Consider the following 16,574-nt stretch of genomic DNA (forward strand, 5'->3'; position numbering starts at 1 on the left):
CAGTCAGATCAAAAAGTAAGACTTATAATAACACAGTATTGGGGAAAAACATCAGTTTTATAACAATGTGACTTCAGTAATTCTAACAGCATTTCATGGCATATAATTAATATATCAAAAATATTTGTAATATTTTGCCATGAGAACCACTTCAATATCACAGCTGGCAAGAAGAGAAGCTTGGTTCGATTACTTAATATTAGAGCAGGTGAAATCAGTCAATTGATTTATGATCTGATTGTCAAAACCTAACTGAGCTGATTAACTGTTTACTGTAACTTTTAATTTTAACTACTTAAAAAAAACACATTTTTTCTGCACATTCAAATGTGTATTCTGCTACAGTGAATTCACTAGCTTTCTGTTTGTTCTAGAAAACAATTAGGATTAACCTAGCAAATATTATAATGATCGATCATGAATAAAGGGGCCAATTAATCGAGCATTAAAGCAATCCGAGGCGCAGTGGAGATGTCTTTTTTTTTTATAAACTAATGACATTGTTTTGAATAAATCTATAGTCTACCTGTCAAATAAATGTACAAAGTCCACGCTTTACATCGGGACAATAAGTAGGCGCCTAAGTTAAATCAGGCATGTACCAAATAAAAACGCCTGAGTCAATTGTAGCGTGTCCTACAGCAGCGCTTGTTACACTGCATCACAAATCATTTCAGTCTCAAACGTGAAATTTCAGAAATTAATCAGCTTTGTTGTAACTTTTATATTCCTATTATGTAATCAGTCCAGGCAAGCACACGCATTAGGACACGAACAGTAAACCCACTCACTCACCCTCTCTCTCCCTCTCACACACACGCACACACACACACACACACACACACACGCACGCACACACAGTCTTTTTTCACCGTCTATTTTCTATTGATCACTCACCGGCCTTCCCCTCCTCTTTCTCGGACCTCATGTCCTTCTCGGCACAGGCTATGCTCGGCTCCACTGTCAGCCTCGGTGTGAGCTCTCATAGCAGATTAAAAAAATAATAATTAAACGCACACCTATGCGTCCCGGCCAGTGCACACACAGACCATTCAAACCTCACATACAAACACACACACGCACACTGCGCTGCCGGTCCGGCCGCTCCCAGCTCTGCTTTCTGTGGCTCCACCCAAACAGGTTACCAGGAAGTCATCCCCTGAGAGAAACTCGCTACCTTTCCTGCCCCCTTTCGTACCAAACGAGCCTCTTTCTCTGTGTACCTGCGTAACGAGGTGTCCACGAGCAACTAGGACAACATTCACCCACGCCCACTACCGCTTTTCATCCCCCCCTCCTACCTTCCGCCTCCTACACACGTGTGGGAGGGTGGAGGGGGCGGGGAATACAAACTGCACCAAGGCCCTCAGGTAATGAGCCAGGTGAGTCAGTGGCGTTCTCACCCCACCTGATGGCCGAGAACACTGTGAAGCGTGTGCTTTTACACTCCACCAGCTGAACGCAAGAGGATACACCCCTCTGTGAAAGCTATGCACTCTCTGTGGGCCTCTACATGAGTGTACAGTGCTCACTTCCTGGATGCGAATGTGTGTTTTGGCCATAGGAAGGAAAACAAATCCCCCTCCAAACACAGCCAATTAAACTTCAGTATAAAGCGCTTTAAAGAGGAGGAAAAAGGACCACAACAGTGGCGAATTACTTCAAACTAAACAGCCTTACCTCTTCACAGTGAGATTAGAACATTAGTATGAGCAATGCACCTTATCATTAACCCTCTGGGGATGGGGTTGGTCTTTGCCCAGTGCTGAGTAAGGACAGACTGTGCCACGTTAGATAGGAACTGGGATGTGTTTGAACAGATTAATAATAAATAAGGTGAAGGCTGGTCCAGTTTTCTTCTCGAGCCTCTTCAGGCTCAAAACCCAAAGGCAGGTACAGTGAGGTGATTTGAAGAAAAGAGACAGGACTGTACCTGAATTAATTCAGCCTAAAGGGCCCACTTAGATAGAAACCTTTCTTTTCTTTTCTTAAGTTTATGAGCACCTGAGCAACATAACTAGCATACTAAAGTGTAAGCATAATATATTTGTGTGTGTAGGAGTGTTTGTATGTCACAGAAACTTCAGTTAAATCTCTTGCATGTAAAGATGTGACAGCAGTTCAGAGCAGCTGCGCCGTTTGTCCCGGCTGTCAGAGGTTGATGCTTAGCTTTTTAACTCCGTCCAAAGATCAAATGTGGTCTAACCAGATACTTGTCACATGAGGCAATGGATCTGTCAGTCACGCACTGACACCTCAAGGATTACTGCCAGGCTCATTTTCTCTGTCCGATCACAGCTCAGAGTAAAGATTGCAACAGTAACTCTTCATTGGCAGTTATTGTAAGACATCAAAAAGAAGGAGATTTATCTCGTTGTAGAGAAAGGCAGATGCTGCAAATGCTTTGGGTTTAGGGTATGGCCTGCATCATAAATCCTTGATTTAGTTTATTAGAACTTTTGAATGATTCAATCTAATAATAATGTAATTATATTCACTTAGATTAATATTTGAACCTTTCTATATCTGTTTTCTTTGTCTTTATTTAAATAGATACTTTTTTTCATCAAATGTAGCACTTCATAAATCTAAAGTCATGGTGCAACTACACCAAATTTTATTCACAGTATTGCTTTTATTCTGACACCTCTTCAGTCTGAAATTTTCCACTCCTCTGTGCCCTTATTCTTCAGCTCAACTCCCTGTATCACTATGCCATTCATTTGCTTTGCTAACATTAAAGCAAGAAGAAATCCTAAAAGCCTTCTTTTTCTACCCTCCACTCTCCTCTGCTGTATTGCTCTCCCTTCTCTCAGCAGAGAACGGTTGACCTGTCAGTCTGCATTATCAGCACTGGGGAGTGCTGATAGAGAGTTAGGATGAAGTGGGATTAAAATATTAGCTTGCCTACAGAGAGTACAGGCTGTATAAAAAAAGGAGGAAAGGAAGAAAACTCAAAACAACAATAGGCAGTGGGAGAAGCAGGAGAATGAGTGGCCGAGGTCACTAGAGCCGGTGGTCATTGTCGATGGAAATGACATCAGACTTGTCGAACAGCAACCGAGCATGTTCTTCCAGCTTTGAGGCTTTAGACTTGGAAGAAAAGACCTGAATTACAATTACAGTGCAGACTTTCTGGTTTGAGAACAAGCGCGGACAATAGTAGTCATTAGAATGAGAAACACTAACGGACACAAGCAACAATGGACATACAATCAATTGACCTCATGATCGATACCTTTTGTGCCACGGATACACACTGGTCACTTTGACTGCTGCACTTCAGAAACTGACAGAGGCTATTATCCTGAGCTGCACACTGACAGCAGTGATTGGAGGAGGTAAGTGGCCACGCAGCCCTGCAATAACTGCATGCTGCATTGTAACTCTAGCGCAATAAACATCAATATAGTTCCATTCAGATTAAAGCGGTTTGCAGAGTGAAATGTTTTTCTCTGAGAATCAATCGAGTCTCCCAATTTGGTGTCAGCACTTCTGTGTCTTGCATTGGGAAACAAAACACGTTATTTAGCTGCGATAAATCAAAGGCTGTAATGGATGGTAAAGCCCTCGTGGTCAGGCACCAAGTGCTGTTATCTGACTGTTCTCACCACCCTCTAGCCTGTGCAGCCTTTTGCTCAGCTTTAACCCCCCATTGCACCCACAAGTCAAGCTGACAGCTCTGTGTCTGTCTTCACCATGCTCACTTCTTGCTGTCACCAAGGCAACATCTTGTCTTTTGGAGCGCCGCAGTACCTTTGCCTAGCGAGCAGTCTGGTGTGCCAAAGTCCATCAGGCTGGATATTTCTGTTGGGTAGCACATGTCTGTCACCACTGTCTTCTGCCTGTGACGCATGGATGGATCTGTAGGAGAAAGAGATGAAGTTAGATTTTACTGAAATGGATCAATCAAAAACAAAAAAGAAGAGCTGTATGGCTCTTGTTCTGGAGCGCACACACACACGCAGAGCAGGCATCAAAGCACAAATGTGAGGAGCTGGGGTCGAGGTGGGTTGCAAAGTGGCTTGCCAAACAGATGTAAGTATTTTAAATAAACTCAAATACCGCCTCTTTTATGAAATTTGATATTGGAAAGTCATAGTACTTTACCATGCAGCTGCTGATAATTTGCTGTTATCATCCCAACTGCTGGGATTGTGTTAAGCTCAAATTTTGGACATTTTCATTTTTCACGTGCAAAACTTTATCCTACACAGTTAAGCACATTTACACCAACAGCCAATTTAGAAATAACAATTAACCTAACATGCATGTCTTTGTTCTGTGGGAGGAAGCCTGCAGGAAACCTACACAGTCAGAGGAGATCAAATTCCATAGAAAAAAGGCCCAGAGATTAGGAAATTTAAACCCTTTCTTGATGTGGGATGTCAAAGCTAACCAACGCTCCTCCGTGCCACCCATGCCATTTTTAGTCAGCAAAACTCTCTGCTATAAAATGTTGATGTAACGCTGTGTGACTGCCTGTTAAATCAGGGAATGCAATCTGACGTCTGAATTTTACACATGTAAAAAATACGAGTCTCTCTCTTACAGATCACTGCAGTTGGGATCCACAAAGCAATTACACCACAGAATGAGTATCAGTAATGATGCATGGTCGTTGAATTAATACTAAAATTCCACCACCCCCTGCCTATCTGAGTAAGGCCAGAAGACACTGTGCCTGTGCAATGATCTTTTGTGCTCCATACATTGATAAAAGGTTAATGGAACTGCTCAAGGAGGACTCCTGTGAATTGCAGTGAAAGAGACCCATCTGCTCATCATTCCTCCCCTTTTCAAAGAAAAATGGTTTGAGGGAGCACATGTTTGTTTTTAAGTCATCAAAATTCTCCAGTTCACTGCCTTTCTCCCAGCTTCTTCTTCCTTTTTTTTTTCCTGGTCCACCTCTGGTGTCTAAAGCATGAAATAAAATGACAATGATTATGGGAGTCAGCAATATCCTCACTGTACCAGGGAGTGATTAAGTAGAGCATGATGGTGGGCTTATGATCCCACAGTCGGTTTAATATCTTTAAACCTGCTTACCTTATACATTCTATGGGGCTATGAATATAGGTTCTCCTCTCAGATACAGAGACATACAAATGCATTTTCTAAATTTCGACATTTTCCTTCAGTACAGCAATAACTGTCTACCCTCAGGTGCCTTCTACAGTAGAACCACGTGCACATCCACTCTTCTTCAATAATGATCTCACTCTTTCCCTCCTAATCTGCATATTTTGACAGTTTTAATTTCACAACCCTATAGTATTTATCTGCATTATTGACCTTCCCCTCCATTCTCCCCCTCCTCCATCCCCCTGACCCGTCAATAACAGTTTAGGTGTTGTTAAGCTGACCTTTTCTTTGATTTTTAATATGGAGATTGGAGAGCAGGCGGGCTCATGCTCGACCGCTCTTACCACAAACATTAATGAGAGGGATAGATAGAGGGAAAAGATGAAGCTGCTGGCGATGAGACAAATACATAATCTATGCCCATACTTATTTAAGGGTGTTGGCTCTCTGTACTCTTTTAAAAAGATGTCAATACCTCTGCTGGAGCCATAGTATCTCCCTATTTTATTATCATTAACTGTTACGCAGTATTTAAATATCTGCCTTCTCCATGTGCATGTTTCATTTTTTGGATATTTGTCTTGGTACTTTATTATATTTTCTGAGCTTTTTACTGATTTAAGTGGCCACCAATTCCACAGGGGCTTTGGTTAGGTACAGTTCATTGTAATTCAAGGGAACACACCCTGTCATGGCCCAAATGAGCACCACAGAGAGCGATTATCAAATCACTTCATTTCGGCCTGGCTGGACCTCAGCTGTGAGAGGTTAAAGGCTATGGAAATTAAAGGGTCCAGCTGCGCAGGTCCACCTGTAGCCTGGCTGCCCAAGCCGAGGCCACAAGGGACAGTCTGTGCTGCCCTTTGTGATCTCGGCCAATTATGTCTTATAAAGTTAATGTGTTTGTCACTCACATCTCTCAGTTAAATGTGATGATACCATTTTGTCATTAGGCCCAATGTTACTATTAAAAAGGTAGGGTATTTTAATAACATTTAAACTAAAGAAAAACGTGTTTTTGTTGCTTCAAAACCTGTGACAAAGAGAGAGAACTGTTTTGTTGTTGTTTGTTATTTTTGGACTGGGAGCTAAGCTTCTCTCTCTGGTCGACTGAATATACTGACATTTTTTACACCGATGAATGGACTGCAAACATCACTGCATATTTAAAATATAGATTCCCTGATTTTAAACACTGCGCATCTGATCTAATCTAACTACGCGTCCACTAGAATTACAGTCAACACTCTACTGAAGTTACATGTAGTCTCCAAACTTCACAAATCAACAAAAATATTGGGTTGCTGTCAAAGGAAGAGCACAGGCTGTGCTCATGACGTGCCTTCCAGGACCTTGAAAATGAAGCAGCTAAGTGTAATTTATCCATTCATTCACTACTTATGTTGATCAGGGTTGCAAGGGAAATGGAGCCTGTCCCAGCTGCAAGAGGCAAGGCACTCCCTGGACAGGTGACCAGTCTGCTGCAGGGCTAGCACAGAGAGAGCGAGAGAAAGACAACCATTAGCACTCAAATTCACACCTATGGGCTAATTTAGGATCACCTACACCAGCCCACACTCCTTCTACTGTGAGGCAACAGTACTAACCACCATGTTGGCAAAAAGATTCAATATTAATCACTATTTTCTCTTTATTATTGTAGGGCCTTTACCTTACACTATAAATTGCCTGGGGGGGGGGGGGGGGGGGCTGCTGTCGTGATTTGGTGCTAAATAAATAAAATTGAATTGAATTATTAAATGGATTTTTCAGAAATGTGGTCTTTCCTTTCTGTGACAGGACAAACAGATGGCACGCAGCTGTGTAGTGGGCCATTGTACGACATTGAGAGTATTTTGACTATAGACACTATAACTGTTTTGCTCCCAACTGACAGAGTGAGGCACCACTTTTGACAGAGTGATCTATGTGTTTTTAAAACACTTTTATTCCTGTGGCAGTTTGATGTTGCACAAGAGGTTTAAATTGTGAGATTGAGGATCGTCGAGATGCATTTTTAAGAAGCCCAGTTTTTCATAAATGTGTTTTGCCGGTGTTGGAGGCGCGCTGATGAAAGCTGAGTGACAGTACGGCATTACACAAATGTGGTTCAAAAAACATTTTGATTGGTTATATGCAAACAACGTCTCTTTCTACTGAGATGAATTGTTAAGGGCACACCTACAGGTACAGATGCACTATTACAAACTAAAGCCAAAATATATATATATGAAATGCAAATTGTTTTCTTTTATGCATCATTTACCTTCTATTAGAAAGCATCCACAAAGCAAACCCATAATACTTCAGCAGAAAATTTGCATTTTTATTTCCTATTAAGTCAAAAGTTATATTGAGTTCTTTAAAAATGTAAGAGCCTTCTTTGCAGCGGGGGAAGCACAGCATTACAATGGACTCAGGAACAGCTAATTATTAATGAGAATATGAGGCGGTGAGTTTGAGAGTCAGAGGAGCTATTCAAACATGTGACCCAACTTTCCCTCTTAGTGAACACTCAGCTTTTGGAGCCATAATGGCATTAACAGTACATGATAGAAAGAGTCGACGCTCAGCAGGAGCCAGCGTAGGTACTGAAGCAGAATGAGAAGACAACTACCATCAGTTTTGAGAGAGCCCACCTTCAGCTAACCTTTAATTATTCTGGCAGTCACTCGATCATGTGGCAGATGCATTTATTCCTGTATCAATCAGTGCACCGGAAAGGAAATAAGAGCTATTAGCATGTAGCTACTGTGGAATACCAACACCCTAAAATACTGTCCTGCTGAGTTCAGACACACAGATCTGTTTTATTATTGCCGGTGACTGACACAAACATGTACGGGCACCACTTGCAGTCATTTATAATGAGCGGAAACACAAGCTGTTGATTGTGTGCAAAGTGGGGCAGAGTTTAAGAGGTGAGTGACTGATCAGTCGCTCATAGAGAACAGAAGCTCATTGTAATGTTTACTGTTTTCACACATTCTCCCTGAAAGGCTTTATGGTCTTTGTTAAGGCAGATGAGTTGCAATCCTAAACAGAGGTTGTCGTGCAGTTTAAATTACAATAATTCAATGCCTCTTTATACATAGTGAGGGGATTTTTTTGTTTTGAGCTGCTCATTTTTACTCTGCACATGTACTCTACTCTTTATAAAAAGAAAGTATTATGGAATGTTAAGTAACGCTAGACCAGAACAAAAATGTTCAGGAGATATGAGATTACATGTTTTATGTGCAAAATGAATCAGTAATACAACAAACAAGTACTGACAATCAGAGCAAAATTACCTATAGTAATGAACTAGTATCTAGTATTCTTGTTTTATCCACACTTGTCACATTTAAAGGCTATCCAAACCTACATAACCCTATGTGAAAATGTGAAAATCCTCCCTAAACCTCATAGCAGGTTGTGCCGCCCTTGGCACCAAAAATTGTAATGAGTGTTTCTGAGAAATGGCAATGAGTCTTTCTCATAAGAGTGGAGGAATTTTGGCTCCCTCTTCTTTGTAGGATTGTTCTTATTCAGCCACATTAAAGGGTTTTTCAGCATGAACAGCCTGTTTAAGGTCACACCATCTCAATCTGATTTGAGTCCGGCTTTTGACTTAGACCCACCAAAATCTTAATTTTATTTTATTTTTTTTAGCCATTCAGTGGTGAACTTGTCATGCTGCATAACCCAAGTGAGTTTGAGCTTTGTAACCCTTTCAAAACTGATAGATAGACTTTATTTCTCTGCCATTTTTGTGTCGTTCTGTTGCGTTTTGGACATTTTAGCCTGCTTCACTTTGTCAGACAGGTTCTGCTTAAGTGATTCAGCAGTACTGACAGTAATCAGGCGTGGGTGTGGCTAGAAAAATTAAACCCAGCTTTCCAAAGTAATGTGCTTAATCACATTTAATTCATGATTTCACAAGGGGACAGGTACTTTTTCACATAGGGCCAAGTACGATTGGGTAGATTTTTTCCCCTAATTTTGTATGTACTTCGTGATCTGAAATATCTAACTGTGACAAAAATGCTGTTTTCTATAGATGTGGTGGCAATATTGTTATCAATAACATATTTTGGCCACAATAATTTAGCAAGAATCGGATATAGAATCTGTAACACAATGTGAAGAACCTCAAGCAGTATTTAAATGAAAATTCACCACCATGCAGGCTTTGAATACATTAGCAAAGCTGAATGAAATGAAGCCTTTTGGATTTCTAACCTCTGGCATCGTACTGAGCCAGAAAAACCCCGCCTGGTTACATAAGACAACAGGATTGAAGTCGGATATTTAGTGTTTGAATATTTCACAAGGGAGACTGGTCATCCCTCACCTCAGTGCTCACGGGTCCCTACTGGTATCATCAGGCACAGACACACAGAGTGCTTCCAAATCCCAGTGTACAGAACACTGAAGTGACACTCCCGCAGCACCGTGCACCTCCACTGTTAGGTATCATTAACAGCCTCCGACACAGATAGCAGTGAGAAATTGAAAATAAATCACTTTTATGATGGAACCAAATGAAATAAGGAAATGACTGAAAAAATACTCAAAAAAACAAAACAAGAGAAGAGTGAAGAGTTCATAAACTCAGGCTGTAAACATGTCAAATAGTTATATGACAACACTGAAATTCTTCCAGGAAAAGTTGACTTAGTATTCAACACAGTCGTCGCCTTATAAGAAAAGCAACTGAAAGATTTCTCTGGGGATTAAAACTGAAACTGCATGCTATATACTGAAGGTTGAGCTGTCACATCTCTATTATACAACCCCAACATGTAGCCAAACCACTGAAGCAAAATGCCATTCCTCTAATGTTTTTTTCTTTGCCCGGAGCTGAAAACTTACTGTCTATTAATCTGTGTTTATAATAATCCGTGACACAGTGAATCAATACTCCTGGCACTCAAATAACAGAGGCCTGAAAGGCTGCTCCAAGGCTGCTGTGATCCATAGCCTCTGGATGCTGTCTGTGAGTTGCCATTAAGCCTGCAACAGCAGCCTGCCCTGAGGAAACATGGGCGAAAAAGCCCCTTCAGGGACACATCAATTACATCAATGAGGAGAAATTGCCTGGGGAAGATGAGCGTCCAGGGTTACCGGTGTTATGAGCGGTGTTGCTCATCTTAGACGTCTGCAGGTTTGTTGCGTTTTGTTCACTCTAATGATGTCTGTGTGCAAGGACAGAGTCAAGAAAAGTGTGCTGTCTCCAAAATTTCACAAACCCCTTTCACTAACGTTGAACTGGAACTCCTTTTTTCAGCGCAGGGATTGACAGGGAGATTTATTCCACAATATAACACACAAATGTTTCCATACCATTGAGAAATTGTTGCTATCCCTTTAATATCTCAGCATGTAGCAGCCCATCGTGGCTAATGCTGCACATCATTGCAGTTTTATAGCGGTTGTACATTTTTGCATCATTGTGATAAAGTTTAATGATCTGTTGGTTACAGTATTTAAATCACTGCGGCAGATAAAACATCTGAACATTTCCATCTGCTTATTTTATCTAGTTTATGAGACTGTAAAAAAAAATACAGCCACTTTTTTCTGAAGTAGTGAACAAATGATTCGTAATCCATATTTGATATCTTAAAAAAGGAATCCCTCTTAGGATAAGAAACAGAGACCTTCACCTATTTTCCAAAAAAGGACCTGCAGCCAGAAAAAACCCACTGAAATTATAAATCCTTTTCTGAGCCTTTTCTCCTCTCCGACTGTATTTTGTAGGGTTGTTTACTCTAATTTCCTGTAGTCCTAACAACTCATTGCCATCAAAATAAGAAATGTGTGCACTCCACAATGAGGGCTTAAGCAGAGTCGACAAAGACATATGAATGAGCTTCTTTTGAATTACCAATGCAGTACCAATTGCCACACCTGCTCACAACAATATCAGCATTTCAGTGCTCAACCCTGTGATTAAAATGAGCTGTGCTGTTATGTCGAAACCAAAACAGCTGAAGGGCTCAGGAGAACGGAAAGTACCTCAGTTCATTATTCATGACAGTACCATCAGGAAAACAAGGTTAAGGGATGATACCTAACCTTGGAGTCACTATGGGATGATTTACAGTAGTTGTGCATCATTCAGTAGTAACGCTGGCTGATGAATAATCACCGCGGAGCTGACCTGCCAAACTGGAATAGCAGGAGACTAGAGCTTAATGACAAGCAGTGACAAAAAAGAAATAAATAAATGAATCATCCTTCATGATAGCTACAGATGAAGGCATAGGATGGATAGATGACGGTCCATCAAACATTTGTAATAATACTGCAGTATTATTGTGGTGCAGCCAGTGAAAAATGAGGAATTCATTATGGTGTAGATAATGAAAGTGATGTGAACCCATAAACACTCAGTAGAATAGTGTTTAATCCATGACAGACTTTCTGAAGAGGAGGATCCAGTGCTTAAGGTTCAGTTGGATTAGTCAGGATCTGACATGGGTCTATCCTCTGTGACCACAAACAAGAACAAACTCTGAATTCCAGGGTTTTCCCCACAATACAGCTGGATAAATGAGATGAATTCTCATCTAAATAAAAACATTAATATCCTTTGGACACAACAGACGAATGGAAGAACACAATGACACATGCAAGAGTTTCCTCTCATGCAAACATGCTCAGAATCACATGTGAGCTTGTACACACACACACACACACACACACACACACACACACACACACACAGTATGGCTCATCTGACTCTTTGGGCCACAGCTGGCCATTGCAGGGCATCATCCGCCCTGCCATAACCCAAAGGCTTTGCTGGACTAGGAAAGCTAGATGAGGACGGATTTAAAGTGAAGATTAAGCAGGAAAATCTGCCTGGAAGAAATCCAACGCTGACACAACTTAAAAAAAAATAAAAAAAATTCCTCCTATTCCTTGTGCCACTGCCTTCTGATCGCGACAGCTGGCCAGGATTGGCTTGGGAATATTTGGAAAATATGAGACTTATTTTACTTCCCTCTCCCCATAGGCTTAAGCTTGAGTAAAAAAACAAATCTCATATGTAATCTTGCCACACTACCTATCCCAGCTCCTACAGGAATGAGAAAGAAGAAAGGCTACCATCAAAATATTCACATTTCTTTTTAAGTAAACAGGTTATTTTTCCATACTGGTCAATCCAACCAAAGGCTAAACTATCAAAACCTCTGCTTGTAAGTTATAGATGAGTTTGTGAGAAAAAAATGAAAACCAAAACGAACAAATGAATCAAAAAGATGAGAAAAGGTGACAGATTGAAGGGCTTTGCTGCAAGACCAGAGCATCTTCTGCAGAGGAAACCACTGCAGCTCTTCAGTCTATTCAGTCTGAATAATACAACACAGTAGCATAGCACTTGGAGGCTGTGTTTGGTGTGAAACACAGAGAGATTTTGTATTAGAGTTGCTACAGTATAATAGCTCTAGTAGTATGTGATGCATAGTACTGACCAAAAGAAGCACAGGCTAAATTTGTGAATAATACAACTGAGACTGCAATGTTCACTGGGCCCAGACAAGCTGAGTACTGATGCAAGGATGGAGATCACCCACAGTGATACAGAACACTGTAGCCAACCAGTCAATGAAGAAAGTCCACAAAGAGAATTGAATATATCCTCCAACTTACAACAACTCAGCTAACCCCAGTTTAAACAAAGCAGCTGCAGCTATGCTGGGGCAAAAATAAAAGTCATATCTGACGGCAACATGTTTTATTGATTTAAAAAAAACGTTATTGTGATGCGAAATATCTTGCTCTTGTTATAAACAAAGCTTGCCTGCTACAGTTGCCATGCCTGTCTATTATAGTTGCTAATTGCACGAGAAAAGCGGAGAGAACACAAACCATGCTGTGCTCCTGGCACCAAGCATAATATGAAAAAAGCCCAGTAAGCCACAAGTGTTTTTTTTTTTGTTGTTTTTTTTTTGCTATCTTGGAACCAACAACAAAGTCTAGAGCTATTAGTCAAACTGTGCTCTCTTGCTGTAATGATCCTCAAATCGGCAAGCACACAATGATTCTGGGAACCTGACAGATGAGAAAAACAAGCATTTATGACAACGACATTTACCAGCAGGTCTTTTGTCTTTGGGTCTTTTTTGGGGATAGAAGTTATTGTAGATTCTCAAGACTCTTGAGATGAATGTGTGCTATTAAATTGACTTCATTTCACTTTACTTAAAGGAGATTTTACAAATCTGTCTTGCAGTGATACACGGGTGCCCATTTGGAGACCAAAAAAGGTATTGTTTGCTGTAATCATTTCTCTTGCTAAATATTAAGATAGCACCCAAAACTTTATCTGAAGCAAACTCAAGGCTGTATCAGTTTTTAAAAACCATGCTGATATCCTCGGAGTTCAAAATGTTTTTGTACAAAATATCCTCTTTGTGCCTTTCTCTATAGTAGTGAAAGAGCTATAACAAACATGCACTTACAGGTACACCTCGACAGTACTGGGTTGGCCCCCTTTTTACCTTGGTGTAGATTCATAAAGGTGCTCAAAAAATATCTCAGAGATTTTGACCCTTATTGACATGATAGCATCACACAAATGCTGCAGTTTTTGATGTGAATCTTTCATTTCACATCCCAAAGGTGCTCTGCTGGATTGAAATTTGGTGGATGTGGAGAAGGTTGTTTTTTTTTTTTAAACATTGTGCTTAATTGTGCTGGGAGCAGCAATCAGAAGACGGGTACACTGTTATCATAAAGGGATGGATATGTTCCTGAAAATACTCAGCTAGGCTGTGGTGTTTAAAGGCTGCTCGGTTGGTACACTTTGACATTACACCACCACCGCTACCAACAGCCTATAAGGCTAAATCACCTTTCTTCTCCATTCTGATGTTTGGTTTGAGCTTCAGCAGGTCCTCTTGGCCAGGTCGACATGCCTAAATGCAAAGATTTGCTTCCATGTGACTGACTAATCAGACATTTGTATTAATGAGCAGCTGAATGTGAATCCCTGAGAATCGGGCTGATGAGCCTATGGTCTACTTTTTTTAAAAAACAGACCCAAAAAAACTGTAAGTAGTATCCTAGAAGAAACTTAAATGATTAACACAGGAGCCCTTCACATTAATTCATTTGAACCATAATGATATCTAAAAAAGGGACGCATGAGTGTGAGAAACAGAAATAGAAAAGTCACTCTATTATTGTTGGTGGATGAAATACTGCATATTATACAGCATTACATCCCTCTGGTGTGGTGATGGATTACACAGTGTACTGGCAAGTTTTACTGTAATGGTGAAACATTCAGCAAATGAAAAATGACCCAGTAAGCTATCCACACCATGACTTCTACTCACAGCTAGTGTTAAAATGGATGCTAAAGTCTTTAAGGTCATTGCCTTCTTCTTGCAGTGCCTTACAGTTCAATAAGAGCCTGAATCAGCTTTTTGCTCAGCAGTATGCAGCGCTCAGAATGAGTAATGTCTCAGCACAGGCCCAATCTAAAGAAGGGAGCTGACCACTTTCTTACGCCCTTTCCTACAACATCAAAGAACAGCAAAGAGTTCCTGTATAGCAAAGTATCCACACTCGATCCTCTCCTCTCTGTCAGTGCAGCAGCCCCCATGAGACTATAATTAGCTGAATGGCAGTAGAAGAGCTAATTAGCATCCCAGCTAAGTTTTACAACTTAACCACAAAGCTTCAAGCACAAGTCACACACACACACACACCACAAACCGGGTGTCTCTTCCTGGCACAGTGCATGTCTACCAATTACTGAAGATTTCCATACCTGCAGCTACAGTGTAAACACTTGGTAATTAATAAAGGTGACCTCCACAGTCAGGGTTGTAGAGATTTGTTTTTGTTTTGGGGTTTTTTTTTTGGTGAAATAATGTTCTCCTTTTCTATGTAAACATAATCTGTTTCAGGTAGTTAAATAAGTCAGACATCTTCCTTTTATGAAAGTACCTTATATTCAAAAATATTTTGTGGAACACACAAAATGAATATATGCTTGGTTACTTTTACAATTATTTCTGCTAACAGCCAAAGGCTGAATATTAGACATAAATGATCAGTGAGGGAAGAAATTATACTGAAATCTGTTTTGTGTTTTACGTTACTCTATTTACTTAAAAATAACTCATGAGCAGTGAGTTATGTGACATTTAACTGCACTTCAGATTTCTTTTTGTGTCCTTATCTGCACTTTGGCTAATGAACAACTACATTTTCAAGATATCACAATGATAAATGACACAGGTTGATGACATGCCTCTGATCCCATTTTTAAAAAAAATATCTGTATTGTAGCATCACAAATCACCACAGGTTATTTGCACAAGTTGACATGCCTCATAACACCACGTCAGTCATTGTGACATTCAGTCATGTGGAAAAAGAAAGCTCCCCAGGACTTTATGCAGAGAAAAACTAAAAACACTCCATGATTCAGTAGATTGTAAAATCACCTTAAGCAGAAGTAACTTGAAGTAATTGTTTTCTGAATAATTTTATTAGACTATCACATAATTATTTTGGCGGACTCTTCTTTATATTGTTGCTTCAGTTCGTTGAGGCATTATTTATACACAGCTCTCTTAAGGTGCCACCACAGCATTTCAGTCAGGTTAGGGTCTGGACTTTGACTGGACCATTGTGGCTCCTTGATTCTTTTTGTGTTGAGTGATTCTGGTGTAGATTTGTTGCTGTGCTTGGGATCATTGTCCTGTTGCATGACCCAATTTCAGCCCAGCTTTAGCTGCCAAACAGATGGCCTTACATTGATGAGAATACTTTGGTATAAAAAAAGAGTTCGTGGTTGACTCAGTGACTGCAAAGTGTCCTGCAGCTCCAAAACGAGCCCAAATCATCACCCCTCCACCGTGCTTCACGGTTGGTATGAGGTGTTTGTGCTGATAAGCTGTGTTTGGTTTTCAACAAACACAGTGCTATGCATCACAGCCAGATCTCTTCCCTTTGGTCTCAAAGGACATTGTTCCAAAAGTCTTGCTGTTTTGTTTTTTCTGCGAACAGGTCCAATCGAGCTGTACTTGTTCAGTCTTTTTCTAACTGTACTGTCATGAACTTTAACAGCCTGTAGAGTCTGACATGTAGGCTCTTGGGTTTTTGGAGTTTCTCTGATTTATTGCACGCTCTAGCCTTGAGGCAAATTTGCTGGAATGTCCACTCCTGGAAAGATTGACATCTGTCTCAAATGTTTTCCACTAGTGAATAATTTTTCTCAGTGTAGAATAATGAACTTCAGATTGTTTGGAAGTGGCCTTATGACCCTCCCCAGATTATTGGGCAGCAGCAACCATTTCTCTAAGAGCACTGAGGATGTCTTTCTTACTTGGCATTATGTTAACATACACCTGAATGCTCCAGACCAACAAACTGTCAAAACGTCTACGTTTATAGAACTGAATGCTGTAGATCAGCGGTCCCCAACCCCCGGGCCTCAGACCGGTACCGGTCCGTGAGTCGTTTGGTACCGGGCTGCG

At 40.6% G+C, this 16,574-nt stretch overlaps 1 protein-coding gene across 3 annotated transcripts in view; it reads right to left on the reverse strand.

Annotated features, from left to right (window-relative positions):
• LOC113022329 (kazrin-like) overlaps window positions 1-16,574 on the reverse strand; it is a 126,639-nt gene that overhangs the window by 20,861 nt on the left and 89,204 nt on the right. For all 3 annotated transcript variants that reach the window (XM_026167608.1, XM_026167610.1, XM_026167609.1), the window contains exon 5: window positions 3,757-3,864. In XM_026167608.1, the coding sequence (XP_026023393.1) occupies window positions 3,757-3,864 (108 nt within the window). The remainder of the gene's footprint in view (window positions 1-3,756; window positions 3,865-16,574) is intronic.

Source organism: Astatotilapia calliptera, chromosome 5, assembly GCF_900246225.1.
Source record: "Astatotilapia calliptera chromosome 5, fAstCal1.2, whole genome shotgun sequence".
Classification (NCBI taxonomy): Eukaryota; Metazoa; Chordata; class Actinopteri; order Cichliformes; family Cichlidae; genus Astatotilapia; species Astatotilapia calliptera.